The 27,121-nt window shown below is 52.8% G+C and overlaps 2 protein-coding genes across 9 annotated transcripts in view; both read right to left on the bottom strand.

The window, feature by feature from the left end:
* The window catches only part of NLGN3 (neuroligin 3), a 39,511-nt gene extending 24,388 nt beyond the window's left edge, over window positions 1-15,123 (bottom strand). For 4 of the 5 annotated variants that reach the window (XM_033072530.2, XM_033072533.2, XM_033072532.2 and 1 more), the window contains exon 1: window positions 14,315-14,391. The gene's annotated coding sequence lies outside the window, so the exon portion shown is untranslated. Of the gene's footprint in view, window positions 1-14,314; window positions 14,392-15,104 lie in introns of those variants that run through there. The other variant, XM_033072531.2, reaches the window with a different exon arrangement.
* A 3,503-nt stretch (window positions 15,124-18,626) lies between these two features.
* The window catches only part of MED12 (mediator complex subunit 12), a 35,577-nt gene continuing 27,082 nt past the window's right edge, over window positions 18,627-27,121 (bottom strand). The window contains exons 36-44 of one of the 4 annotated variants that reach the window (XM_033072211.2): window positions 26,597-26,974; window positions 26,121-26,271; window positions 25,725-25,930; window positions 25,225-25,305; window positions 24,805-25,022; window positions 24,045-24,201; window positions 21,274-21,450; window positions 21,028-21,109; window positions 18,627-19,058 (exon numbers count right to left, since the gene is read on the bottom strand). In XM_033072211.2, coding sequence (XP_032928102.1) covers window positions 19,015-19,058; window positions 21,028-21,109; window positions 21,274-21,450; window positions 24,045-24,201; window positions 24,805-25,022; window positions 25,225-25,305; window positions 25,725-25,930; window positions 26,121-26,271; window positions 26,597-26,974 — 1,494 coding nt within the window. In that variant the 3' untranslated portion in view covers window positions 18,627-19,014. Of the gene's footprint in view, window positions 19,059-21,027; window positions 21,451-24,044; window positions 24,202-24,804; window positions 25,023-25,224; window positions 25,306-25,724; window positions 25,931-26,120; window positions 26,272-26,596; window positions 26,975-27,121 lie in introns of all 4 variants that reach the window. The other 3 variants (XM_033072212.2, XR_004419393.1, XR_004419394.2) reach the window with 3 other exon arrangements.

Here is a 27,121-nt window from a genome sequence, read left to right as displayed (position 1 = left end):
ACCCAAAAAATGATGCAAACCCTATATCTGAAATTCCCTGGGTTTCAAATGCCTGATTTGGGATAATTACAATACCCCTGCAACACATCTGATACCCTCATATTGCTGTTCTGTGCTCTGTGCTTTCTGATGTAACTTCATGTTAACATAACATTTAGGATGGGAATTTAGCCTTAATTTAATGCTGACTGACTGCCATAAAAACCCAAGCTTAATCCCTTTCACTGTGGGTTGTTGCATGTGCCTTGCATTGCTGCCTGCTGCCTCAACAGCTCTTAAGCTTCTTGGTCTTTCAAAGCACGAGAAAGAACTGAGAGACCCAAGAAAGGACATTTCGTTCAGGGAAGCAATTCCCTTCACATCCCATGGGAGGTGGGAGCAAAACTTTCCCAGTTTTGCCGCCTACAGCGCTCTCACTCTTCCCTCCAGCAGGAAGCCAAACGTGTCCCCCAGCGAAGATGGGCTGCTGCCTGCCTGAGCCCTGTGCCAGGAGCCGTGCCTGCCAGCTAGAAGTGAAACCAGGCTGGGCTGGGCAGACACAGCCAAACTGGGAATGCTCAGACGAGCACACAGTGAGAAACCGGGAGCATAAAGACACCGCAGGCATCCCAGGTCGCTCTGCCAGGCCGCTGGTGGGTGAGCAGAGGAAGTGAGGCTGCTAGCTGTTGGGGATGTTATTCATGTGCTTTGGAAAACAAATGCTCTATAGGTATTTCCATGGTCACAGTGTCTGCCAGACGGCTTCCTCCTCAACAAAGAGACGCTCTCCATGGAAACCTGGGCGGGTGGGATCCTCTGGAAGCCTCTCTCGCAGATGCATATTCAGGCATCTCAACACCAGCCAGACGAGCTGGATCCACACCTCCTCTGGCAGACGGCCGAGGAGATGGGAGCAGACAGCCTGCTCTCGTATTGGACCCTCCATTGGGGCCCAGCCTCCTGCCCTGGAGCACCAACCCCACGTTCAGCACACTCATGTTGTGGCTCTATGTCCCATGAGGTTCAGAGCCAGGACAGATGAAGACCTCAAAGCACCCAGCTGGCATGGATGGGTCATCTCCTTCCAACAGCAAGCAGACAGGATGTCCCATTGCACCCTCCAGCCACTGTGCCTTGTGCAGCTCTGCTCACCCTTTGACCCTGCCGTACTCTGCTGAGGGCCAGCCCATGCACCCCAGAACAAATACGCACCCAGCAAGCAGCATAAGAAACTTCTGCCTTCTCCAGGTGAGTTCCAAACCTTTCCACTTGGGGCTCAGGCTGTGCTCAGCTCTCAGGCAGCAGCACCTGCCAGACCCGCTCTCCACCTAGCATCTTCTCTCCTCTGCTGGGCAGTAATCTCAGCTCTCACTTTGCCCCATCCCACCCAGCCTACAACACTGCAGAAACCCCACAGGCTTCCCTGGGGAGCAGAGAAGCTGCAGCACAACTGGACTGATGTGCTTGTGTCCCTGTGCCCCAGCAGCCCCTCAAGAGCATCCCTATACCTGCAGCTCTCATCCCAGGTTACCCATCCATGCCACAGGCAGATGTTCCCTGGTCCCACAGCACTGTGGGGGCATTTCCCAGGTCCATCACAGAGCTGGTGAACAGTGATAGATGGCTCACAGTTACACTGAAAAGGACATGTAGGGTTTCAGAAAGGTCTGCCCTGCTGCTGCTGTTGCTCTGCTTTTCCACGAATGACCTAAATGACAGTACAGAGTACGTTTCAAAATCTGCACGTGACACCCCAGCACTTTAGAGGCCAGGATAGGAATCTGACATGCTTTTGACAGACTGGGAAAACGGCTGAGAGATGATGGGCAGGACTGTAAGGCATTAGGAGGTAAAAAATAGCACAAACAGGCCACGGAAGAAAAGACAGCAGCAGTTCTGCTACAAGGGTCATGAGGGATACAGGTGAGTACAAACTGAATGTGAGCCAGTGTATCATTGCCACAAAAAAAGGCAACTACAGGAGGATGTGTGAAAGGCCAGCTTACACACGAAGTAATTACTCTCCTTTCAGCTCATAAAGATACATCAAGTAATTTTACTGGTGTCCAGAGAACTAGTTCATTCCCCCAAAGACTTGGACTAACTGAGAGAGGCCATGGGAGACCAGCAAGATCATCAAAAAGCTCTGGAAAAACGTCTGGAAGATTGAGATTAGTCTAGACAAGAAAAGTCACAGGGCACAGTTTTATAACATGCAAAGGCCACTGCAAAAAAGTTCAGAACACTCTGCCCTTTTGTGCTAGGTAGGAGACACGTCCATATTAAGAAAGAAAAGTTAAAGCACTCCATGGCTATCTGCAAAGGGTGATACACTGCAGATGGATGGACCAAGTGATTCCCAGCAGCTCCTCCAGCCCAGTCTCCTACACTTCTCATTACCCTGGCTGGCAGCTCTGCCCCTGCCCTCATTCATGCAGCATTTGTCACCGTCTGGGTATACATAGCCACCTTGGCCACGAACCCTTCAGCATTTAGGGTGCACAGCAGAACACTTAGGAGGTTTGCCAGCACCATGGAGCCCAAAACATCCGTGCTCCACTCTGCAGAGGCCTCTTCCAGAGCCCAGTGTTCCCCACCTCACTCTCCTCCTGAGGCACATCTGCAGCCCCCCAGTATTGAGGCACCACAGTCACTCTAAGGGGACAGAAGGAAAACAGTTGCAAACCCTCATTTGTGTCAAGACACATCCCTGTGCCTTCTCTTTCCTAGCTCCTACCCTCAGTACCACCAATATTTAAAGCAAGCTGAACGTCAGAAGCCTATGAGACACTCCACTGCACATCCTTTGCCCTGGGGAGAGGATGAGGGACCACGTGAGAAGTGTCAGTTAAGTTCCTCGGTGCTGCAAGAACATATGTGGGACAGAAGCTCTTTGACAACTCCCAGACACATGCCAAGATCCTCGAGTGCTTCCATTCATAACAGAAGAATGTTACTCAAAATCCCTAGAAACAGACAATTTCAAGAGCCACTTCTGCTGTGGTGCCAAAGGCCTCCTGCTGCAATATGGCCTGTCACCATTTGTGCCATGGCCTTTAACGAGTTCTTCATGAAGGAGCCAAGCCTGCCTTGGGAAGGACATCAGGGGCAAAGCAGACCTTTCCTTCCCATGCCCACATTTCAGCCTTTCCCGACATTTTTGGTGCTGAATGTCAGCACACTGCTCGATGCCCGGCTCCAGAAGACACGCTACCCAGCAGGTGAGATACCCTGGATCATTTCCAACTCTTGTTTGGCATCAAGAGCTCCAAAAATGCAGGAGGTTTCTCAGTGTCATTGAGCTGTGACTGGTGATGCTGCTGAAGGACAGCCTGTGAGCACTGCAGCAGGGACAGTGTTGGGGTCAGCACCCAATACTGCTGATGCAAGAAGAAGGTGACCACATATAGAGAATCCAAGGACAACTATGCTTGAAAGCCTGGAGTGTTTTGGAGTGGGCTACATGCTCACCTTGAGTTAGTCTAGATTTTGACTGACCTTCCTACTCACTGCTTCCCAGGAGCCGGGTGGAAAGCTGAGACAGGGCCACGTGGCACAGCCCACAGCTGCTGTGTGAGCAGGACACTCTGCCAGGACAGGAAGAGGGCAGTGGCAGCAGCCTCTCGGTGGACTGGTGGGTTCCCACATGGCTCAGGGACAGCTGCTGGAAGCAGGCTATTTACTGCCACGTTCTGGATAGAAATAATCTGGATTATCTCACGTTATGGCTTTCCTGACCCCAGCATGAAGACACAGTGGCAGTTTCTCTCTCCCTCACCTTGCCGTTTGCAGTTTCAACGCACAAACACCCGCCTGCAGGGGCAGAGGTTAAGGAGAAGCTCTGTCCGAGCACAGCTGAAGCCACAGCCCCTCCCCAGCCCGAACCGTGGGCAGTGAAGGAAGCGCCCGGCTCAGCCCGAGGATCTCAGAGCCCGGGACACGGGGATGCGGCTCTGTGCCGGTCAGGAGGGACGGCGTGGCCGTGGGGGTGGTTCCCGGAGCCCGGCTGAGGCTGAGACTCGCCCGCAGCCTCGGGAGCTGTCCCGTCAGCACCGCCCGGCACCGGCACCGGCACCGGCCCCGCCGAGCGCCCCGGCGAACCGCAGCCACCTCGAGCCTCCCGACAGCTTCTGAGCAGAGAACGGAGGTGCTGAGTTCTTCTCACTGGTATCCAGCGATTGCACATTAGGGAACGATTCAAAGCTGTGCCGGGGAAGGTTCACACTGGGCGTTAGGAAGCATTTGTTCAGCCAGAGGGTGGTCAAACACTGGAACAGGCTTCCTAGAGAGGTGCCTGTCAGTGTTTAAGAGGCATTTGAACAACGCCCTTAACCACATTTAATTTTAGGTCAACCCTAAGTGTGCCAAGCAGTTGGACTATGATCATTGTAGGGCCCTTCCAACTGAAATTATTCTACTCTATTCTATTTTATTCTATTCTACGCAGTACTTTGCAAATAAATGTTAGAATTACTCCACCTCTGGCTTTGTGCAGGCAGGTGACTGACAAAGCAAAAGTGCATCCACAGAACGCTGGGATTTCCAGACGAGTACTCAGGAGTGAGCTGACAGACAATCTGCTTTCAGCAAGCCCTTGGCACCAGCACAGAGTTCATGCCAAGACAACTTGCTCACTCTCCCACACATCACAAACAAGCACCAGGCACCTACTCTAAGGCAATATAATCTCCCTCAAATCTGTGATCAACACTCCACAGCTACCAGCCCAAGTGCAAATCTCACCCAGCGAAGAGAGAGCTGGCTCCACCAGCAGTATTCCCCTCACTTCCTTCTCCAGCTTCAGGAAGCTGCACATTGACATTATCCCACCTGCTCAACACCATCCCCCTCACATCTGCCAGAGTGATGCCTCCTCTCCTAAATAATTGCCCTGGAAACTACCACGGCTAACAGGGATCAGTTTTAAAGTTAACATGGTTCATGATGACCGAACCGTGTTAGGGTAACAATTACACAAGCACAAGGCTCTTATCAATAAGCTTCTGAAAGTCCAAGCCCAAAAACATTCATATTTCTTACCTTTAAAACCTTCAAAAGAAGTTTGAAATCTATTAAAGAAAGGAGACTTTGGTGACCCAAGGAGGCTGAGTGACACCCCCATTTCTGAAATGCCTGAAACTAAGAGGCAAATATGAAACCAAGTTGCTGATGCAAATCTTTCCCAAAACTCTCTCATACCCCAGCCTCTCAGCTCCTTTCTGGGCACCCAGCCATGCAGAGGACATGAAGCTCCCACAACCAATGGGCCATGGGCAATTTGCACAAAGGTTTGTCCTGCCCATATCCCCACCTGTGCTAGAACAGCTCAAGACATCTCACACAAGCTCCAAGGAAAGCTCAGAAAGCATCAGTGGCTGCAGGCAGGGCGAGTGTGTGCACAGCCAATGCTTTCCATGGACTAGTGTGGACTGGGGGAGGCTCTATAAATGTAAGGAGGTGGGCTGGGCAGAGAGGAACCGACTGCAGCTTAAAATACTTGGACTTCCTGCAAATGTGATTAGGGAGGGTGGGCAACAAAATCCAAGAGTGTTCTGAATGGGAACAGCTACATCCAAAATAAGTTGTCAATGTTTCATTTTTACTGACTCAAAGCAGGAAGCCAAATCCACTTAATCAAGGGTTGAAATTCAGACGGTGGCTTTGGAGCCTCTGGTTTCAGCAGCAGAGTCAGTAAAGAACTATTTCTTTTACCAACATCTGCCTCAACCACCCATTTCTGCCTAACATCGTTCCAGTCTTTATCAGCTCAGAAAGGTTTTGCAGGGCAGAATTGCAAAACAGGTCATGGAAGTAATCTGGGCTAAAGGTAATAAAACCCAGACACAAAACAAAGATGAAGGAAATAGCTGGAGACAAGCAGCAACTAACTTTCACGGGGAAGCTGAAACATGACACAATAAGTTTTCTTGTGAAGAGATAAGATTACAAGTTATCTTTGTGCACCACGCGTTGCCACTACCTTGTCTTGTACCATGAGACACCAAGCCTGTGGAGCAAGATGGCTCCATGGGGAGAGCACATCCCTGTGCAAGGGTGGTGTGGGCCATCCCAACAGAGCCACCCCTGAGGGTCACAGTGCAGGCAGCAGAGCCACGTGTGCCCCCTCAGGATGCAAGAAACCTCAATCATTGCAGTCCAGCACCAAACTGTTTCCTCACTGCAGGGTCTTTGCTCAGGAAAGCCATCCCAGGAGATGTCTGACTGTCCACAACACCTCCACCTTGTTACAATAGTCCCAGCTGCCAGGTGAAACACCAGACAGGCTCTGCAGACACAGGTGCCAGGACTGGGATGCAGGACTGTGCCACCCCTGCTCCAGAGTTTCCCACAGCTGGGAGAGCTGCAGGTCCTGTCCTGTGCCAGAGAGATGCCCCAAACTGAACTGCAGCCCATCACCCTACCATGTGCCCCAGCACATCCCACTGGACTTAAGATGCTGAGTCTTATGTTAGTGTAAGTGGCCATGAACAAAGACCAGACATGATTTTCTGACCATATTGCAAACGTCCCTTTGAGCCCACTGGACTCAGCAGTGACCCACTGCTCCATGACACTGCAGCTTACCCGGGGGCACAATTAGTCCCTGGCCTGGGAGACCTCGCTCCCCTCCTCATAGCACTGCACTCTTCATCTACAGCAGAGCTGCTCTCTGGGGAGCAGGGAGTGGGATACCAGACCTGGACTGGGGCAGGAGATGGGGAGCAGTGATCACAGGTATGACAGAGCAGGGGTCAGTGCAAGCTGCATTTGCTAACGCTGTAATGCACATTCCCTCTGCTCCCACCAGCGAGCGGGTTTCACTGGAAACATCCTCACGTGGGGGTGGGAAGATGCCATTGTTGCTGGAAGCCCCGTGGACCCCTCCATACGTCCATCCACACTACCACCCTGCTCGCTGCCGGTGGCACCAGATCCCCTTCCCTCCCAGCCCCCGCAGGGCAGGGGACACCATCCCAGGGCAGCACCTCTTGGCAGAGCTCCTGCGGGAGCCGGGGCCGCTCACCCAGAGCCAAGATGACACAGCGGCAAGCAGCCACATCCTGCAGCAGCCACCGCTCCTCCAGGCTGACGTCAGCCTCCGCAAGAGCTGGCAGGCAGGACATGCTGTGCATGTCTGCTCCCAGACACCGCCTGGCTCCGGCACACACTGTGGCCTGTGTTCCTCACCAGCTACGACTTAGATACAAATTGAATTTCACACTCGCACGCTCCAGAATAAGGCACAGGTGCTAGAGAAGCCGCCCTCCCCCTCGCCACATCTGCCGTCCCGCTCGCCCCACCCCGCTGCTGAGCGCCGGGATCATGGCTGGAGCTCTGGAGGAGCTCCTGGGCAAAGCCCCGACAGGCACAGGCGACTTCGGCTCACAGCGGAGCTGCCACGCTCGGGGCAACATCAGGGCGACGGAATGGGGCCCCTGGCACACGGGCCACCCCCGTGTGCTGCTGGCACAGCGTCCAAAACCGCCCATCTGCAGCTGAATGAGATAAAAACCCATCCCAGAGTTACTGGTTTCCCCAGAAACCCTCCAGGCTTTCCCAGGAATTCTGGAAACGCACAGATTTGGTATGCGCTCCAGTAAGCAACCTAAAGAGTTTATACAGTTGTCACAGCCAGAGACCACCCCTAGCACAGGCTGTGTGCACAGCTGGCAGCCCAGACAGATGTGGTGTCTGTCACTTTGGGAGGACCTCAGACAGCCCAAGGTGCAGCCCAAGCCCACGACAGCCTCTACCCAACTAAGAGGAGCAGCTTCCTTAAGCAGGGGAGCCTGTCCCCAACAAGGCCATCAGCTGCTCACGTTTCCAAACCAAAACCAAAGCTGGTGTGACTAAGCAGAAGACCATGGAAGCACCCTGGACTGGCCTGGCCTGCAGCCACAGCAGCTCCACAAAGTCTTGCTCATGCAGCCAGGGCTCACTAGAGACTGTAGGTCAGGCAAGTCAGCAGCTAGAAAGGAAACCCATTCAAATTTAATCCAAAATTTTCTATTTTCCCTTGTAAATTTATCCTCCCACATTTTCTATCACCAAGCACAAAAAAGCCGAAAGCCTAAAACCTCTGGCAAAAAAATCCTTTAATGTGTTTTACTGCAAATACCACCTCGTGTTAAGAAATAAGCTGGACAGGAGCAAATCAGGCAGCCTGGGGATGCCCTGTCTCTCCAGAGGGAGCAGACCAGAATGAAGCAAAACAGACAGGCATGCTGCAAGGACCAACAATGCCAAGGAAAGTAAAGTTCAAGTGCCAAGATGGCTCTCATGCTCCCTGCTGCTCCTCAGAGGTCCCTGAGCACAGCTCTGCCTCAGCAGATGCCCACTTGGAAGCATCACTCCTGGCGGACACAGGAGGAGTTTTTTGTTACAAGGAGTCTGCAACCAATTGGCTTCTCTTAAAGTCGTGAGCATCAAAGTAGAGCAGCTCCCTGCCCAAATCTCAATCTCAGATTCTCATCCAGACACCCCAGTGGCAACAGACACCAAAAAGACAGGACAGGCACAGAGATTGTTCTTTCTGAAGGCACAGGACAGCTGCTATCCAAGGGAAATTTTGGTTTGTGGTTGCAAGGACACCCTTGTGCTGCTGGCTGGACACTTCCCTGAGTCCTCCTGGAATTCATAAGGATGAGAAACAGCATCCTGTTCATAAGCAACGACCTCACTTGACCTCATATTGCCAGCCAAAACCCACGGGGGACTGCTGGATCCTGGTTCATCCCTGCAGTCTCCTCTCCAAGTCCACTTCTCCCAAAAGGAGCCAACTGCTTTCAAGCCAAGGCTCACATCTCCCTGTTGTCCTTGCACGTATCTGGACTGCTCAGGAGCTGGGGAACAGCCTTTTGACATCCCACATTTATCAAGGTAAGGCTGAACTGGACCTTCACAGGTAGTGGGACATGAGTCTTTTCTCATTTGAGGATAAAACCAAGAACAAAACTGACACTGATGTTTCCTGATGTGTATGAGAACAGGCAGAGACAGGAGATTGGAGGAGGGGGAGATGAAGATCAGAACCCAGGTGATCTCACAGTGCCTATCATGTGCAGAAGGTACCAGGGAATTGGGACAGCTCTAAAATGAGACTCCAGCTCTGCTGCCAGCGTGTCCCTGTGCCCAGGGAACCAGAGGAAGCAGAGCTGTCAGGGAACACAGCAGGAAGGGATATTGCCATTAATTTTCAAATCAACTGAATTAGTACCTGATCAGTAGACAAAAGCCTGTCAGAGGTCGCCAGGAAAGGATCCTGTGAAGCCAAGGCTTGGTGCTCAGCACAGGTCCTGTATCTCCCAGCAGGTGCACTTCCATCATGTGGGGGAAGCATCCCAGGCTCTCAGCGAGGAAGCAGGACTGAGCATGCATCTGTCACCCTGTGCCAAGCCAAGTAACAGAACTGGATGGGGATAAACCCATCCTTCTTTACCAAAGCCCAGTGCTCCCTCCTGGCTCCCTGCTCACTGGTGGGTAAAATGTTATGAATATAACAGCAGACCAAAAGTCCACCTTGCTCTGTGTATTTGCAAGCAGTCAGAAGCACAAGTAATTCACAGCTCAGCAGCTGCCCAAGCCAGAGGCAGATCTCAGTGTATTTATTGGTTCTGGGGGAACCTCTTGTCCTTTTTGAAATCATCCGATTTCTCCTGAAACTAATGCAAGGTTTTACTGTTCACGACACCTTGTCCTGAAGACTTCCGTGATTTGATAGCACATCTGCAAGAAGCAATGCCCCTCCTCCTGTTTGGCACCTCCTGAGAGTTTAATTTGATGTGACCTTGTACTTGTATGAAAATAAACAATGAACAGTTAGCCTCTATCGCTTCTCTCCTGGCCTCCTGCAGACACACCTTATCCATCTTCTGTTGCTTCTTTTCCAGTCTGAAGAACCCTGCCTTATTTAGCCATTTTTTTTGCAGAGAGGCCACCAGACCTCTGACCAACTCTGCTGCAACTTCCAGGCATTTGACTCCACAATGATCTCAACACCCACACATCTCTCCTGAGCTCCCTGTGGGCAGCTTTGGAGACAGAGACACAGAGCAACCCCTGTCCCCTTCTCCTCCATCACTGTCCCATGAGTCCTCAAGCTGCTCAGTGGTGTCTGGAGTTATGTGAGGGCAGAAGAAAGACATGAAGACAGTTGGACTCACACATTCACCTTCACAACTCCTTTGGCACTGGATGTCAGCACCAGGACATGGACAGGAGCACCTCCATGGGGAGTGCCACACAGACATTTTGGCCATGTTACAGATTTGGGTGTCTTCTCCCCATCCTTTAGAGCAGCACCAACTAATTGAAGGTTAAGTTCCTGCAGCCCCTGATCATCACAAAAGAGAATTTTCTGCAGTCCCCTCTCCAAGCCCATCTCAGAAGCCTCCTGACCAAACTTTCCCAGCTATCCTTGCCCTCAGCAGCCCAGACCCAGACCTAAAAAGGCCCATGCACCATACATGCCCTGTAACACACTCTCCACAACCTTTCCCAAACTTTACCACCTGCTCTGCTGGCACGGCCAGAGCATCTGGCCACAAGGCAAAGTTTCAGCTCTGCTTGCCAGGCACCTTACAGGATGTGCTCGCACTGAGATGCAGTTTGAAAATAACAGATGTTACTCCACTGTTCTGCATTTTGCAGTGTCAGGAACAAGGCTTCTTTACCAACAATCCTCTGAGCTCCTTGCCAAGGCGGTCTCATCCCAAACAGTGCTCCCCAGCATAAAATCTTGCTCACAGACAGCCCCTGCCACGTGCTGGCCCTGCTGCCAGGCAGAAAACATGGCAAAAGGAATATATTGCAAGAGCAGAGTTTCTGCACACAACTTCAAGACTTAGCAGGATCGCAGGTTTCATCATGGACTGCAATACACATGACTACTGAGCCCAGACAAGCCTCCAAATTGCACATAACCTCCCGTCAGGAAAAACTTCCAGGAGCTACACAAACCAGACAGGACCCGGCAGCTGCAGCCAGAAGCACCCATGTCTTTCCACTGCTCCCTCTTCATCCCCATTTCCTCTCAGTCAGACTTGCTCCAGGGTCTGAATGATGTGGGTTCAAACTGGCAGCTCTGGCAATTGCAGGACCATTTATTCATTCCCCTCACACCCACAGCAGAATCCTGCTGAGGCCAGCAGCACACAGTGCTGGTCACAGCCTGCTCCCTGCCCCCAGCTCTGGGGAGTATCACGATAGGAGACCACCAGAGCATTCAGTCCCCATCCAGCACCAGCTCAGCTCAGTCCTCAGACCCAGCTCTCCTCGAGTGCCCTGGTACCAGGATCCAACCTGCCTCCTCCTGCTGACGTGCCCTGTGCTGCCTGCGACCACCTCCCCTCTGTGCCACAATGCCCTTGGCTGCCTTTCAAAGCACTGCCAGTGGCAGCCAATAACCACAGACCACCAGCAGAGGAATCTCTGTCTGGGATCCCACAGGGAGCCGGTAACCTCCCTCCCAGTGACACTGGGAGTTCTAAGGACAGAGCCAAGCTGTCCCTGCCCCATCCCTCCGCACTTGGTGCACAGCCCCAGGATGGCAGATACACAGCCCTTTTGTGCTCTGCTCTGAGATTCCACAGGCTCCTCTGCAGCTCCACAACTTGTTACACAGACACATGTTCCACATCTCCATGCCCACCACTTCCCACCAGCCTTCCATCCACCTCTCTACTCTTACTGGATCCCTCCAGCTGCCACCAGTGCAGCATGGACACTTCCACACTGCTCTGTCTGAGGCCACGGTAGCGCCTGGACAGCCAAGAGAGCTTCCTTTCTCCCCCACCTGCTGCAAAGAAAAAGCTTCCAGAAGGAAGGATACAGGAAGATGGCAGCAAATTGCTTGGGAAGCAGCAGACTTGCTGTGTCTGGGGTGGTTTAGGAGCTGGCTGAGCTGATGCTGTTTGGGAATTGTTTAGATGATGACCTCAAGGTCCCTTTCTTATCAGCTTATTAGGAGGTCCTAAAACACCTTCTTCCTTGACACAAAGGCCAACATGGACCTGCCAGAGGATTTTGGCAGTCACTATCTCCTTGCTCTTGCTGGCGGACGTGATTCTGATCAAAAGACACCTGGAACAAATCCCTGTCTCTGTTGGACGTGAGCACCCAGAGAAGCCCCCACAGAGAGCCAGGAGAGACACAACCACCACAGCTGGAGCCTCAGTACAGTGCTCTGCCAATTCTCACGCTGCCTTCTGAAGCTTTGGCAAGCCCCTGTCCCTGGGCAGCCTGCTCAGAAGCTCCACTCATGACTCCTAGGTTCTGGCTGCCCTCACCACCCTGCTCTTGAGCACCTTCCCTGCAGCCCTCTGGGACAAAAGCCTCTACATAGGGTCTGGAAAAGAGACAGCCCCAGGTGAAAAGTGCAGGGCAACCCCTTGGCATGGGCTCAATCTTCCTCTCGAACAAGGCTGCCCTAGATGCTCACTGCTGTTGAGTGTGGGCAATTGGAGGCCGTGCAAGGCAGCACCACGCAGACCCCGCCAAGATGGGCACTGCAGCTCCCATTTCCTCAGCACAGCGCTGTGCAGGGCCCTCACACTCATGTCCGAGGGCTGCCCTGCACCTTAGCAGCTTCTGCTGGTGCTCTGGAGGTTGAGAGCTGCGTGTTTGCAGGTGTCCAACCAAACTCCACATCCCGACTGCACATGTAACCATGGCAACTGCACATGCGAGTGGCAAAGCCTCGAGCCCGGCTAACTGCAAATGCAAATGAAGCAAACACATGCACAGTGCTAAAAGTGTGACCTCTAAATGTCAGCCTTTAACCATTTTGCAGACACCAGCTCTGGTGGTGACCACCTGCAGCCTGCAGAGCAGGGAGAAGTCTGGTTCCAATGGGGACCTCTGGGTGCCCAGCCCTGCACCAGGTGTTGGCATGGGTGCTTGAGTGCACAGCCGGCACAGGCATTTCCCAGACCTAAGAGTGACTCCTGTTGCGGCAACCAGCAACTCCTCTCTGAGGACAAATCCACTCCATACCCAGCTCCCAGTTCCACAGAGGACCCTGATTTGCAGAGGAAGGAAGGTCCCACCAGGCTGACACAAAGCATGGCCAGCACAGGGGCTTGTGGGGAGCTGGCTCTGCCATCACCTGGGGCTGAGCCAGCAGCAGCATCAGATGAGGCACTCTCAAAGGATGGAAGGAAAATCTCAGCCTTTCAGGGATGTCATGTCAGAGCCACCTCCCTAAGGGAGGTCTGTGGCCTTGGGAAAAGCTGCCAGTAGAGGCATAATCAGGTGTCACCATTTGGGAGAGTGGAACTGGCTGGACAAAAGCCTCAGGTCCCTCATCATTTCTCTCCCTTGCTGTTGAGGGCGCTGGATGCAGACCGACCCCAGCACTGACCATCGCCCACCTTGCCTGTCCTGCTCCACGGCTTCGAGCACGACGGAGTCAAGCTCAGGTGGACGGTGCCAACTGCAGCCACAGCCACATCACTGGGGCCACCAGCAACCCCCGCACCCTCCACCCCACTCAGGACGGGTGGGTAGATGGATGAATGGGTATCTGGCCTACTGCCCCATTCAGGGATGAGTATGGCCAGCTGCTTGACAGCTCCAATTCACTCCCTGGCCCCAGAGAGAAACAGGGAATGTCCTTTCACTCCAGAAGCCCAATAGCTAATATCATTCCTAATGCTATGCCAAATAAACTGAGCCAAGGGGATCTCCTGCCTGCCCTTGACCCAGGGATGCTCACACCAGCAGCCTCATGCCTGTCAGCACCAGGAGCATCCTTGCACCCCAGATAACCCACTTTCCAGGACCTACAGCAGTGGCCCCAGTACCTACACCGCACCACAGACACCCCACAGCCCCGGGGAGGATCCCAATCCCTGGAGTGAGAACGCTCCAGCCCGGAGAGCCCCGCTCCCGGCTCTGTGCTGGGTCTGACGGGCCGGGCCGAGCGGGGCCGAGCGGGACCGGGTGGCCCGGCGGATGCGGGGCGGGGGCCGGGATGCGGGCCGCGCAGCTGAGGCGGGCGCACAATCCCCCTTTCAGCACGTCGCCATGGCAACCCGCCGGCTCGCCGCGGCCGCTCATCCGGCCCCGTTAACCCTCGCCGTTACCCACCGCCGCCGCGCTCGGCCCCACCCGTTAACCCCCGCCCCGCCGCGCCCCTCTCCGCCGCCCGACTCCGGGATCGCCACCCGAACCGGGACCATCCCCCGCCCCGACAGCCCCACGGCCGGAGCGGCGGCCAGCCCCGCGCCCCGGGGCCGGTCCGGTCCCGTCCGGCCGCCCTCCCCATCGCGAGCCGCCGCGGGCCGGGCCGGGCCGTGCCGGTGCGGGCGGGGCGGGGCGGGGCGGGCGCACTCACCGTCGGGGGCGGCGGCGCGGCTGGGCCATGCCGGTGGCGGCGGCGGCTGCCCCGCGCTCCGCTCAGTCCGGCCCGACCCCGCACCGGGAGCGCGCGGCGCGTGCACGGCGGAGGCGGGCTGGGGAGGGGCCGTCCCGCAGCACCCCTTCGCTGCCGCCGCGCTGCACCGGCACCGGGACCGCCCCGCTCGGACATCCCCCGGCCCGGCACCGCACGTCCCGGCACCTGCACCGTCCTGGTCGCTGCGCCGAGGGGATGCCGCACCCGGCGAGCGCCGCGCAGTCCGGTACCGCGCAGCCCGCGTACCGGCAGCAGCCGCACCTGCACCCCGGAATCCCCTAGGCCCCCCAAACCTGCCCTGCTCACGGCAGCGGCACTGGCCCGCTATCGGCCCTGGGCGGAGGGGTCTCCCCCGCCTTCCCGCCCGGGACACCTGCACAGCCTGGGACACCCCGCACCACCCCAGTAAACAACCCCATCTGTGGGAGCACCCCGGCATGGCCCCGGGCATCCTGCGCTGTCCTGTGTACACAGCCCCACTGCAGCCTGTGCCTGCCCCAGTCACTCTGCAAGGGTCCCTCGCATAGCCCTGGGCCGTGCTGCCCCGGCACATCCCACAGCAGCTGAACACCCTTCGGCCCCGCATATTTCCCCACAGGCAGGGGAGCGGGCCCCGCCTCTCGTACTGCTCCGCAGTGCCCAGCGGGTCTAGGGAGGATTCAGCAGGTACTCAGTATGGGGTGCCCCATCCCAGCCTCAGCCTTGGGGCCGGCCCAGCCCTGCCACGCACCGGGCTTCAGTCTCAGCAGCCACAGCCCCATAGGCTCCCAGCAGCACCGCGCAGCAAGACCCAGCACCTCTGTCATTCCCCTTCCCAGCGCGGGGGTATTTTCCCCGCCCACTCATGGCCTCCTGGCAGGAGCCGCCTCTCCTACAGCCTGCCGCTGCCCATAGCAGTGTTTCAGTCTTGCCTGATGGGATTACAGAAATCATTTTAAACAGGGCATGGATTTGGATCTTGATGGATGTTATCTGATTGCTGCCTCTCTCTGCCATTGCCAAGGTAGCATCAGCTGCCTTGCCTCCACAAAGCAGGCACCCTTTCCTGTTTAAGATGTTTGCATGGCAGCGTCTGAAGGGCAGCAATTAATTCCAACTCTCCCACACACCCCTGGCACCTGCACCGAATCTATGAACGTGCAGTGGCAGGGAGATCCTGTACTTCAATGCAGTGCACCTGTCCCAATGCCTTCCAGCTGCTGCTGCAGAGCAGGGCAGAGCTTTCCTGCTTCTCCTGCCCTGCTCCCTCTCCCAGGGACTGCTTCTGGGTGGTGGTCAGCAGCTTGACTGATTTTGTTACTAGCCTGTTATACACAGGATGTATATAGGCTATACCAATACAGCTTACATTATATATATATATATATATACACACACATATATTTATATATATATATAAAGCTGCCACCCACTATGCCATTGAGCAGGCAACATGGTCCAGCATTGCCTGGGATGGATGCACAACCCTGCCCTGTGCTTACCAGGGTTCATTGGCTCTGAGAAACATCTCAAAGGGAGCTCTGGACCAATGCTGAGCTGCCCTGAAGCAGGCAGGGCATCAGACATAGCTCCCTGGGTCCTGCTGCTCAACAAAACCAGTCCAGGATGGTTCATGAAGCATGGCTGCAGCATGCACCCCACCACGAGCACTGCAGGAGAGCTGGGTACTCACACAGCTGCTCCACACCCAGCTTCAGTTGCTTGACTGAGCAGTGATCGATTTTCTTGCACAACACCAGTTCTGACAGTGCCTGACAAGCCACCTTTGCCCAGGGTATGGTCCATGGGGACCCACTGTGCCAGGCTGCTGGGTGGGGTGGGTGTGTAGGGCAGAGCCTGCTTCAGCCCATCCATCTACCCCACTGCATTTGTTGCAATCTCGGACTTCTCCTCAGACGCTGGGCACAGCGCGTGTGCCATCGCCTTCAGGGAGCTCAGCATCAAACAGGCACACCCCGCACCACCCCCTCCCCGGACTGGTGGCCGCAGCAGGGCAGCTGTGTGCATTAGTCAATGGGCAGTGTGTATTAAAATGCCCCCGGTTGCCTCTGGCTCAGGCACAAGCAGCGTTTAGCCACGACTCGGAGAAGGAGCAGAAGGGCTGGAAGCTGTCAGACCCGCTTAAAACGGCCGCGGCTCAGCGCTAATGTGCAGCACAGCAGCTGCAAGGCACGCAGCCAGGCCAGGCAGAGCACAGCTCCCCACACAGCCCTGTGCTGTGACCAGGTCTTGCACTGCTCTCCACGTCCTCCTGCAACCTCCTGCACCCACTGGAAATCTCTGGGCAGCCACTGAGGGTTGTGTGGGATCTTGGACACTGTGGCAGCCCGGCGTCTGTCACCACAACAGAGCTCTGGAGTGCTGCTCATCCCACACAGACCGGGCCTGCCAAGCAGCTGACACAGCTGGGAGAAGCCTCTTGCCAGAGGAAGAGCAGCAAGGAGCTGGGCCATGCGCTAAAGAGTCCCGTGGCAGCAGGCACTTGGTCACAGGAAAGGACAAGTCCTCCCCTTTCTCCCAGGCTGGCAGGTGGCTCCTGGAGCGCTTTCACCAATGTCCCCAGGATGCCCCAGCAGCAGGTCAGCACCCGGCTCGGTGCTCACGCCCTGCAGCACTCCCGTCTGGCCACAGCGGCCGTGCAAGGGCCACCCCAGCGCAGCCCAGTCCAGCCAGCACGGCTGTGCTGCCTCCCAGCCCGCTCCGGCTGCTGCAGAGCCGCCCCCCTCCCAGCTCCGGCGCGGCAGCGATGCAGAAGGAGCAGCCAAGATGCCGCTTGGCGCAGGCTCAGCTGCCTCCCAGGGCCGGCAGAGGAGGGGGCTGTCGGCCATGGCCGTATACACCACGAAAGGGGCAGCCTGTGGGCAGAGACAGGGCGCAGTGGCCCCAGGCAGTGGCCCGTCCCTGTCCGTCCCCCAGGAGGGTGAGGGGAACAGAGTCCTCCTGCCACAGCCACGGTCCCTCCGAGCAGGGGCCTCCTGCCACAGCCATGGCCAGGAGCAGGGCTTCCATCTGTAGGGCATCGAGCACGAGCTGCCGGCAAGCAGCTTCCATGGCAAGAGCACCCTGGGGGCAGGCCGGCAATGCAAGAGGCAGCTCAGAGCTGTGCCCCAGCCTGATCCACATGCAAGGGGACAAGCAGGGCTGCACAGAGGGAGCAAGCCCCTGTCCTCATGAACAACTGAGTCCCCTCCATCAGGCCTGGCCCGCAACACTTTCCAACAGTCCTGCAGCCACATGGCAAGAGCCTGACACAGGTGCAGGCGTCTGGGGATAAGTAGGGTAGAGGGTGTAGTGCCAAGCAAGCCTAAGAGAGCAGCTTCACATGTGCTCCCAAGGAGGAACGGGCCCAAGCTCCAGTTCTGGGAACAGCAGACACAAGCCCATCGACAAGGACAAGGAGCATTGCCCTGGGGAACTGCCATCCTTCACAGGTCCCTCAGCTTGCCTTCAAGCAGTGGCCCACGGCCCAGAACTATTTGCCCTCAGATGAAGAGATGAAGATCAGGTGCAGCTCCTTGCTGACTTCTTGTGGCTTCACCCCATCCCACAAAGACAGGACAGAAGGAAGATGCTGATCAAGAAATGCTACCACAGGGACCACAGGTCTAACTCCTCAGGAAGAACCCAAGAGAGAAGGAAGGTGCTGGTGGCTTCCAGGTTCAATAGAGCAGGAATAGCAAACACCAACCTCATGCCAGCAGGCTGCACTAAGCAGGGCAGAAATTCAGAATGCACATTTCCCCTGCAGAGAAGGCACCCTGGTTGTCAGGAAGGAGCTAACAGAGGAGCCTTGGTTCTTATCAGCCAAACCTGGCTGTGATGAGAAGCAAGAAGCAGCACTGTGAGTGCACTCAGTCTGCAGCTCCTCCTAGACTGCAGAGGTAAGGAGCTTGAGCATCTCTCTAAGTGCTGTGGTGGGGGAAGCTGGGCTTGTTAGAGGTCAGAATTACCCTGCAGTAGAAGTCCCTCTTTGCTTTATACCAGTGTCCTGGAGGAACATACAACAGTAAAGTCCTTAATCAACATATAAATCCTACAAAGCTTGCACAAACCTTTACAAGTATGTGAACATCAGCTTATGAAATAAACAGGGAAGAGCTTTCCTTCCCAAACGAACTTGTTTAGTCTCCACAAAAGCTAAAAATGCAGGTATTAGTTTTACTGAGGAAGAGGTGAAGACCATGTGTGGAGGGTGCTGCTGGGCTGTACTGGGAGGAGTGCTGAGGAGGAAAGGCAGGCTCTGAATACACACTCAGTTTGCAAAGTAAGCTCTCTGTATTCATCCGAGAATGTCTGCAGTATGGAGTTCATCTGGTATAAATAAAGTACAAAATTTTACAATGTCTTAATCGTTATTTTAACAAAAATACTAAAAACTGAGTAAAAACTGAAACCAAAGTGGGAAGGGAGACTATCAGCCACAAGGGATCTCCATAAACGTTTGTAGAAACTGGATAGTAAAAACACTTTCTCTGTACAATAAAATGCTCCTCCTGGCATCTCCCTTTGAGACAGACAGCAGCAGCACTGGGGAAACAAGGACAGAGGCTGGGGGCTGCCCCAGAGTGTGGGTCAGGCTGAAGAGGCTGTATCCATCCACAGTGATGTCTCCCTCCTGAATCAGGCTGAAGTGCCAGAAGTCAGTAGCGTCCAAATGGGTTGTTGTTCTGCTGTGTCTGTGTATCTGTTGAGGTCAAGACAGAGTTAACAGTCACAAGGTCTAGTTCAGAAAAGAGATTCCCCTCCCCACATCACCAGTGCAGTATGTGGAGTGTCACAGGCATGAGAAGGAGAATGTAACCACTATGGTACTCCCTGTGCTACAGATCTGCCTGAGCCTTTGGGCAGCAGCACAGCCAGGATCCCACATTCTTTCAGGAAGAGAGAGAGATGTTCTAGTCCTGATTCTGAAGTTTCTAGGGAAAATCTCTCCATCCCTCATGGTGGAACTGGAGGACCATAGCAAAGCCCTGAAAGGTGGCAAGTAGCTGGGAGGATGAGTTTATGGATTAATGATTTCTGATTTTGAAAGAAAGTCACTCTATAAAATTACACAACTTCTGCAGCCATACAAGGTGCTGAGCTAGCTTGTGTCACTGATCCTAAAACACTCCCAGAAACCAAAGGTTTCAGAGGAAATTTCCCTGACTTCCTGTCAGTATCTCTATACACACCCAAAGAACTTCCAGATGGCAGAAAGGCAGAAAACATGGTAAAGAACCTCATGATCTTCCAAACTGCTGGGACTGCTGTTTTATGATTTACAGTGCTCACAGTATATATGAATATTGTCCGATACATAAAATTCTGTAATTCTTTTTCCTGAAACATTAGCATGTGTGACCCTAAGCCACTAAGTAAAAGGAGATGAGTACTCTGGCTGGCCTTCTCAACTCTTCTAGACATGCAGAGATACCCTGAGCCTCCTAAGGCAACCTATCCTGTGCCCAAAACACCCCTGTCCCCCTCCTGCAGGCTGGCCTTGGTTTACTTCCTGCTTTCCACTCCATACCTGACACTACTAATAAGAACTCCAGATGCTTCCAGGAGGAGGTGATGCAAACCCAAGAAGGCAGCATGGAAGATGAACGCTGACACAAGACTGCATGGGACCCACACATCTATTCCAGACACAACAGTTCCACTTGCTGTACAGAAAGGCTAAAAAATACAGCTGTTTTGCTATACTCAGATTCTTATACAAGGTCTTCCTATACTTGAATGTCCTGGCTGAGATCCTTTGTCACAGACTTATCATTTGTGAATCAGGCTAGGGGGAAGCTTAGCACATTAAAACCTGGTTTGGGAAGGTTTTTGGCCACAAGGACTAAGAATTTTCCATCAGGGAACAAATACAAACACAGCTTCTAAGTCCCCCACTCCAGACATTACCAGATCTGGCATAGTCTCACTCTCAGTGCAAAATATAAGAAAAAAACTACCAACTTACTGTCCATTATTTCTGAGCATTTTCACAGCATTTCTGGCAATTTTACAGCAGAAAAGCCAGTAAGATGTCAGAAGACAACGACAGCAGGCAATTCAGAGGGGAACAGCATAGACCCTGAATTCTGTATTGTGATCCTCCAGCTAGTAATTCAATACAGATGATAGTGCCAGACTGAACAACATCTATGCCATTACCCTGTTGTGACCACCACAAAAACAGCCAAGTGTGCAGCTACACTTCCCAGAGTACCCTCCTGCCTCCAAGAAGTCTTGTCTGGCTCACAACACAACCACAGTGTCTCTGGGTCATCCACCAAGTGATTGCTCCAGGATTACAGCCTCCCTGTGCCCCTCAGAGGTCACCTGCAGCAGAGAAAACATCCCCAGATGGTTTTAAGGCTCCACATTGGATCCTTTCAGGAAAGCTGTGTGGCTGTCCCTACAAAGGCTCAGCTCCCTTGTCCCTCTGCAGGCAGCAGGAGGAAGGTCTGGAAGGTTGCTCACAAGCTGGCAAGCACTGCCCTCCCTGCTGCTGGTGCCCCCTTGGGCCGGTAGCTCTAAGTCCTGATGGCACCTCCCTGCCAGCATAATTTATGTCCTCAGACAGATAGTCTGGCTCAGCCTTGCTTCTCTACACCAGAGTACCTGCAATAGAAAACAGCAGGGAGGAGACTAGCAACATGATCAAGAACACTCAGGCTTACTGGAAAGCTGCTGCTGAAGCTGTCGAACCAGAGCAGCTGTTTGCTGCTGCTGCTGTGTCTGCTGAAGGCCCTGGCGCTGGAACTGCAAAGAGAGAAACACAGTTAAAGTCACACCACCTGGCTGGCAGCCTCAGCATTCACACAGGCCCTGGGAAGCTCAGGGAGGGAGAAAGGGGGGATGCAGGTGGAGCACTGCTGGATGTGTGCTGGACTGTCACGTCCCTGTGCCTCTGCAGGAACACTCACAATGGGCTGCTGGGGGGGAAGAGCCTGCATCCCCAGCCCCGGGGGCTGGCCCTGCGCCTGTGGCTGAGGCACTGTGGACACCTGGGGCTGCTGCTGGGGCTGGGGCTGTGGTGGCTGGGGCTGCTGCTGCTGCTGTTGCTGCTGCTGTTGTTGTTGCTGCTGCTGTTGCTGCTGCTGCTGTGAAGACAAAAGAGAAGGGACCATCAGGGAACCGTCAGGGACACGAACACAGCACCGGGGCACAGCAAGGGCTTAAGGAGGAATGATACTCCATGCAGTAAAACAACCTCATACACTATTTTCTTTAAAGGTACCTAAATTACTCAAATTTCACCAGACTTCCCCCCAGGCTGAGAAATGGCAAGAAATAAAGGGACAGCAACAAAGTTTTATGCAAGATGAGGTATTGAGAAATGACAGGAAGAGAACTCCAAGTCTCCTGGTTGTTACTAAGAGCAAAAAAGGTGCAAGAATAGAAAACGAAGAACTCAAAAGGCTGGCTGGTTCATCTCTTGCCTTCTGGTTAAGATCAGCAATAATGAATAATGAGTATTTGCCTGACTCATTCTCAGATTCTTTTCAGAGGTAGCAACAGAGCTCCTATAATCTCCTTACACAATCCACTCCAGGTCAGCTACTCCTACTACTGGAGTCTTCCCTAATCTCTACCCTGAATTTCACATGTTGTGTTTTAAGGCCATTTCTGGTCCTACAGCCTAGGGATAAGAAGAGATAAGGGTTTATTTTCTTTCTTTTTAAGATAAAAAAATTATGAGACTTATCTCTCCTGTCGTCTTTGTCTCTCTAATGCAACACATTCAGCTATTTCAGATTTTCCTTCTCAGTCATGTCCCCCAACTCTTCAATCTATCTTGCTGTCCTTCCCTGCCACTCATGACAGCTGGTATTACACTTCAATAAAATGATGTGGATAAAACTGGATTCAGTGCTCAAAACCAAATGTTTACAGACTTAGTTATGCTGAAAAGAATATTCAGTTTGTTGGAGTCAGAATATACCCAGAAATCTCAAGGTGTTTCTCCTAATTTTCAGAAAATTCTCCCATCTGTCAATGCAGTTTTTAACTCTCTAGATAAAAAATTCTAGCAGAAATAAAAAAATACTAATGCTATCATAACAAACCCAATATGGTGATTATAGGTACAGTTCCAATCACTGGCTCAAAAGGACAAGGTTTAAACCTTGAACAGACTCAGAAAACAAACAAAAATACAGTCAGGAAAAGGAACCGTGTCTTATGAAAGAAGGTTAGAAAAACCTGACCTTTGGAAGCTGCAAGTGCTCCCTAGGAATGTACACTGGGAAAATAAGTGAGAAAGAACAGCCAGTAAACAGGACACAGTGGACAATACTAATTCATACAAGAACCAGTCATGAACACATTGAATCAAGGATTCAAGCCAAAGGGAGTGAGTTTCTAGAACAGTCTTCCAACTTATACCAGTTTGGTCACAGGTTCCTGACATGGATGCTGCGACCTGAGTACACAAGAAAGCAGATGACTGACTAAACGAGCCAGGATACCAATTTCACGTCCTACCTTCTTGAAGCAGCTGTCTACCAACCCACATAAGACAAATCAAAAGGCCATCCATCCTTTCCACAAGCCACTGCATCATGGAAGTCAGCTCTAGCACCAGGCACACCTCAGGTAACACAGCAGAAGTCACACCAATGGCACAGCTTGGGCACTCCACCTTTGTGGGGTTTTTAAGCAACCAAGCAAAGTCAGCTAAAAGCTGAAGGTATACGTGAAGTTACTGAGCTAGTAGAAGTGTTAGCAATTTGTCTGAGGCATGTTCTTCTAAATATGAGTGATGGAGAATGCTAAAAGAAACTCAAGAGTGAATAGTCAGGGGGTGCTACTTATCAAAAGGACTAAAAGCTGCTGACCATGCCAGAAGCAGTTCTCTTGTCCAGTGCAAGGCAGCAATTCTCAGATACTGCTGACTGCAGCTCTCTGCAGGAACCACTGTCTCACCCAGGCCACTCTCTGAACAAAAGGACTCAGCACTCTGTGCTTCGTAAAGTCTCCCCATATTCCACAGGTTTGCTAGGCCTTGTCGTAAGGCACTGGATTCACCAATTAAACTACTTGTGTTTCTCTGTCGATTCAATACATTTCTATAATTCCTAGAAATGTATCTTCAATGTAGGAATTTCATATTCATAATGTCATAATGCAAATCCATGGAATACTCATGTCTGTTGACTCATGCCTTGTGATATTCTTTGAACCTAGAGAGCTGGGTCTAACAGTTGGCTTTGGACCAGTTTTTCACCATCTGCTGAAAGAAATGGAGTATGTGGACTGATTCATGCCAGATTTTTTGCCAATGCAAACTGCAACCAATACTTATCTTGATCTTGAGAAATGCAGATATGCCCCTAAAGATGATCTTGAACAACTTTCCTGCTTTTTTGTGGACAGGTGGCTTTTCACTTTGTTTCTAGCTCCTGCCACACTTGTACAATAGCTAACTTTCTGCACTAGCTACTGGCTCAGCTGGAGCAGGAAGAGTTCCAGGTCAGAGGAATGAACAGACCTTTAGCTCATGCTGGGTGACCGGCACAAGGCAGTGCAGCAGGAATCTCCATCAGGAGTGGCCAGCTCCAAGGAAAGAACTGCCTAGCAAATTATCACAGACAGCCCCCAACAGAGTGACATCCCTCCTGACACAGAGGGGCAGAGGTAAGCAGCACTGGGCAAGCCTCCTCCAGCTGCCTTCCTCCTGTCAGCACTCACTCACCCTCAGCATCTGTTGTTGCTGCTGCTGCCTCAGGTACTGCTGCTGCTGTTGGTCAGGAAGGATTTGGCTGGGTCGAATTCCTGAAGGGACTCCCTGTGGACCCAAATGATTCATCCCACTCATCATGGGGGTCTGCTGTATTGACTGATGAGGAAACCTGCAAGACAAAAGGACAAGCTCACAAAGTAAAGGATTCACAGGCAGCCAGCTTTCTTTAATCCAAACACAACTTCTCACAGCAGTGAGACAGTCCAAACAGCCCCCTGCAATCCATGCTGCCTCTGCGGAAAGCGGAGGGACACAAGGGCCTCTCAAGGGTTTATTACAACCTGTTTTTCTAGAAGCCCTAAGTAACAGTCATCATCTCACTGCTCTGCATGGCTTTCCTGCTGAACTTATGCCTGCTCAGGAATGATGGAAATCTCAGATTTAGCCCTTTGATGGTGATCTGCTGGTTAGATTTAAAACCAAAACTATTGACTTTCCCAGGAAAATTTTCCTCATACTTTTTTATGCCATCTTTCTCTGGCTAGTAACAACACAGTTTCCTGCCTACAACTAGCATTTCCAAATTTCATCCTATCTCTTTGTTTCTTCCCTGGACAGAAAGCTGGATAAAGATGTTTCTCTGAGGAAGTGAAATACAGCATGGAGAATGGGGTTTTCACAGTTTACTGTTAGGAGTTGTATGAGCAAAGCAGGGAAATCCTTAATGAAACAGAGTTTACTATAAATATCCCATAGGACAGGAGGTACCTACCTCTGTGTGTTGCCCAAGGTGTGCCCATAGCCAGGGGCCTGCTGGTGCACGTAGCCACTGGGTCTCTGCTGCATCTGTCTAACAGGATCCACTAGAGCAGGATTAGAGCTGGGGTGGGAATTCTGATAGGGCTGACCAGAATAGGTAGGAGGCACCATTGTGCCTGACTGGGAGGGGTGCTGCTGAAGGCCTATGTGGGAGACGTAAGGAGTGTAACCCTGAAATGAAACAAAAAGGCTTTTTTTAGTCATGGTGTGAAAAGGAATGCAGAATACAGGACATGAGCCTCCTGTAAATACTGCCCCAGGGATGCTCATCAGGAAGAAGAGCCAAGAGCTTTATGGGTTTAGCAGCAAGAACAAAGCTGCTGGCCTGTGCTGGAGCCAGATTCCAGTCCTACCTGCAGTCACTGCCACTTACCTGGGAGGGCTGCAGTGCTCCATAAGACGGGGTTGGAGCCATTTGGCGCACGGGCTGCTGGCCCATTATGCCCTGGCCCTGCTGGAAGGCAAGAGAGAAGCACTTTTTCCAACATCTCCAAAGGGCAGGAACACTGCTGCTCTCTTCTCAGCAGCTCCCACTAAACCAGACAAGTGGCTTCACTGCTTAACCTACGAGGTTGCTGCACAGCAGGCACATGCTCATGACTCATGTCTTACCCTGACCTGGGACAAACAGGACACTAAAAAAACCTGCCACCCCCAGCCAGGACATGCCCCTCTCATTCTCCAGCAGCCACCCCGTGACAACCTCCTCCAACTGTTAACGACATGGGCCCTCAAAGCAGGTGGCACCACAGGAAGAGACACAAGAAACATCTTTCCAGAGCAGATACAGCGTTGGGCAGTTCTGGCTAAAAGGGACAGCACTGAACAGCCTGGCCTTGCTATAGTGTGGAGTCAGCAACAGCTCTGACTTACCAACTTTGCTTGCAGCTGCTGCCTCAGTATCTGTCCTTGGGACACCGGAGGCTGCTGTCTGTACACTGCTGGTTTGTAGGAGGGGTCAATGCCCATCATGCTCCCCATCCCTGGAGGCAGCACACCACTGTAGGGAGGGCGACTCTGAACCAGTTTTCCCAGTGGCATGCGTACTGGTCTGTAGGATGTATCCAGGCGAGGGCCACCTGCAGAAGGGAGAGAAACAGGCAGAGCAGTCACAGCTACTGCTGCACACCTCACAGCTCCAGAACGACTGTTCACCACTGTACCTAGACATGACAGGCAAAACCAGAAAGTGCAGGGACCTGCATAGGACCTTCTCACAGAAAAGGCTCCCAAAGAGGTGAAATATTTTTTGCTCTCCTGTGCACCTACCTGCTGGAAGAGGCTGATTCTGGGCATAGAGACCCACTGGTGATTGCCCATATGCCAGCCTTGACATGGTGCTTCCTGACTGGTGATGCAAGAGATCTGTAGGCATACCAACTCCATATGAAACCCCTCGGCTAGGGCCCAACACAAAGTCCTGCAAAGACAGAGCAGTAAGAAATGTGCACTGGGAATTAACGAATGGAGGAAGAGTATTAAAGAGTTGAAAAGTCCACAGGAGGAAGCCAAGGATGTTATCTGAGCTGGGCAGACTCCTTTCCTCCCATTAGGGATCAAGAAAGTGTTTGCCTCGCTCCAAGCTAGCGAAAGCAGGATAAAGCTCCAGTACTCTCAGATGAGAGGAAACACATCACATCTTCACCACACCACCACTCTCAGGCTCCTCAGAAAGACTCTAGGGAGTGCTCTGTGACTAGGAGTGGTGGACATGGGACATCCACAGCTGCTGGACACTTCATTACCTCAGTTTTGCTGGCAGATTGGTTCCGCTTCTTGGTTTTGCTCTGTTTCTTCTTCCGCTCTTCAGTGGAGGCAGCAGGATTGGAGCTTGTTTTATCAGCCTTGGCTGGTTCTGCAGTTTTCTTCTCTGGTTCTAAAGCCACAGGTGTAGGAGGTTCTTCCTCTTCAGGGGGCAGTGGCAAGGGCTCCAGGTAATAACTGCGGGGCTTGGGTTTCAGGTGTGTGTGATACAGAAGAAGCCTCTGCTGCTCCTCAAACCTGGACACCTTACGATCCACCCGCACTGTCCCAAACCATCCCCAGGAGAGTGGGGCTGAGTGCTTCAAACCCTCAAAAAGATCCCAAGGAGAAATCTTCTGCTTTGTAGAGACTTGCAAACCCTTTAAAGCAAAAGAGATAAGAATCTTCAAGTCCCTGTTGTTGCTCCTACAAGGGTACAAGTAACTCTGTGTTTTCTTCAGGCTCTAATCCAGATCTCTCAGTAAACAGGCTGAGCCCTTTCTAATGGTCATTGCTCCTCCAGGTGG

This window comes from Catharus ustulatus, chromosome 14 (assembly GCF_009819885.2).
Source record: "Catharus ustulatus isolate bCatUst1 chromosome 14, bCatUst1.pri.v2, whole genome shotgun sequence".
Taxonomy (NCBI): Eukaryota; Metazoa; Chordata; class Aves; order Passeriformes; family Turdidae; genus Catharus; species Catharus ustulatus.
Note: the sequence above shows the minus strand (reverse complement) of the source record. Positions and strands in the feature narration are given on the sequence as shown.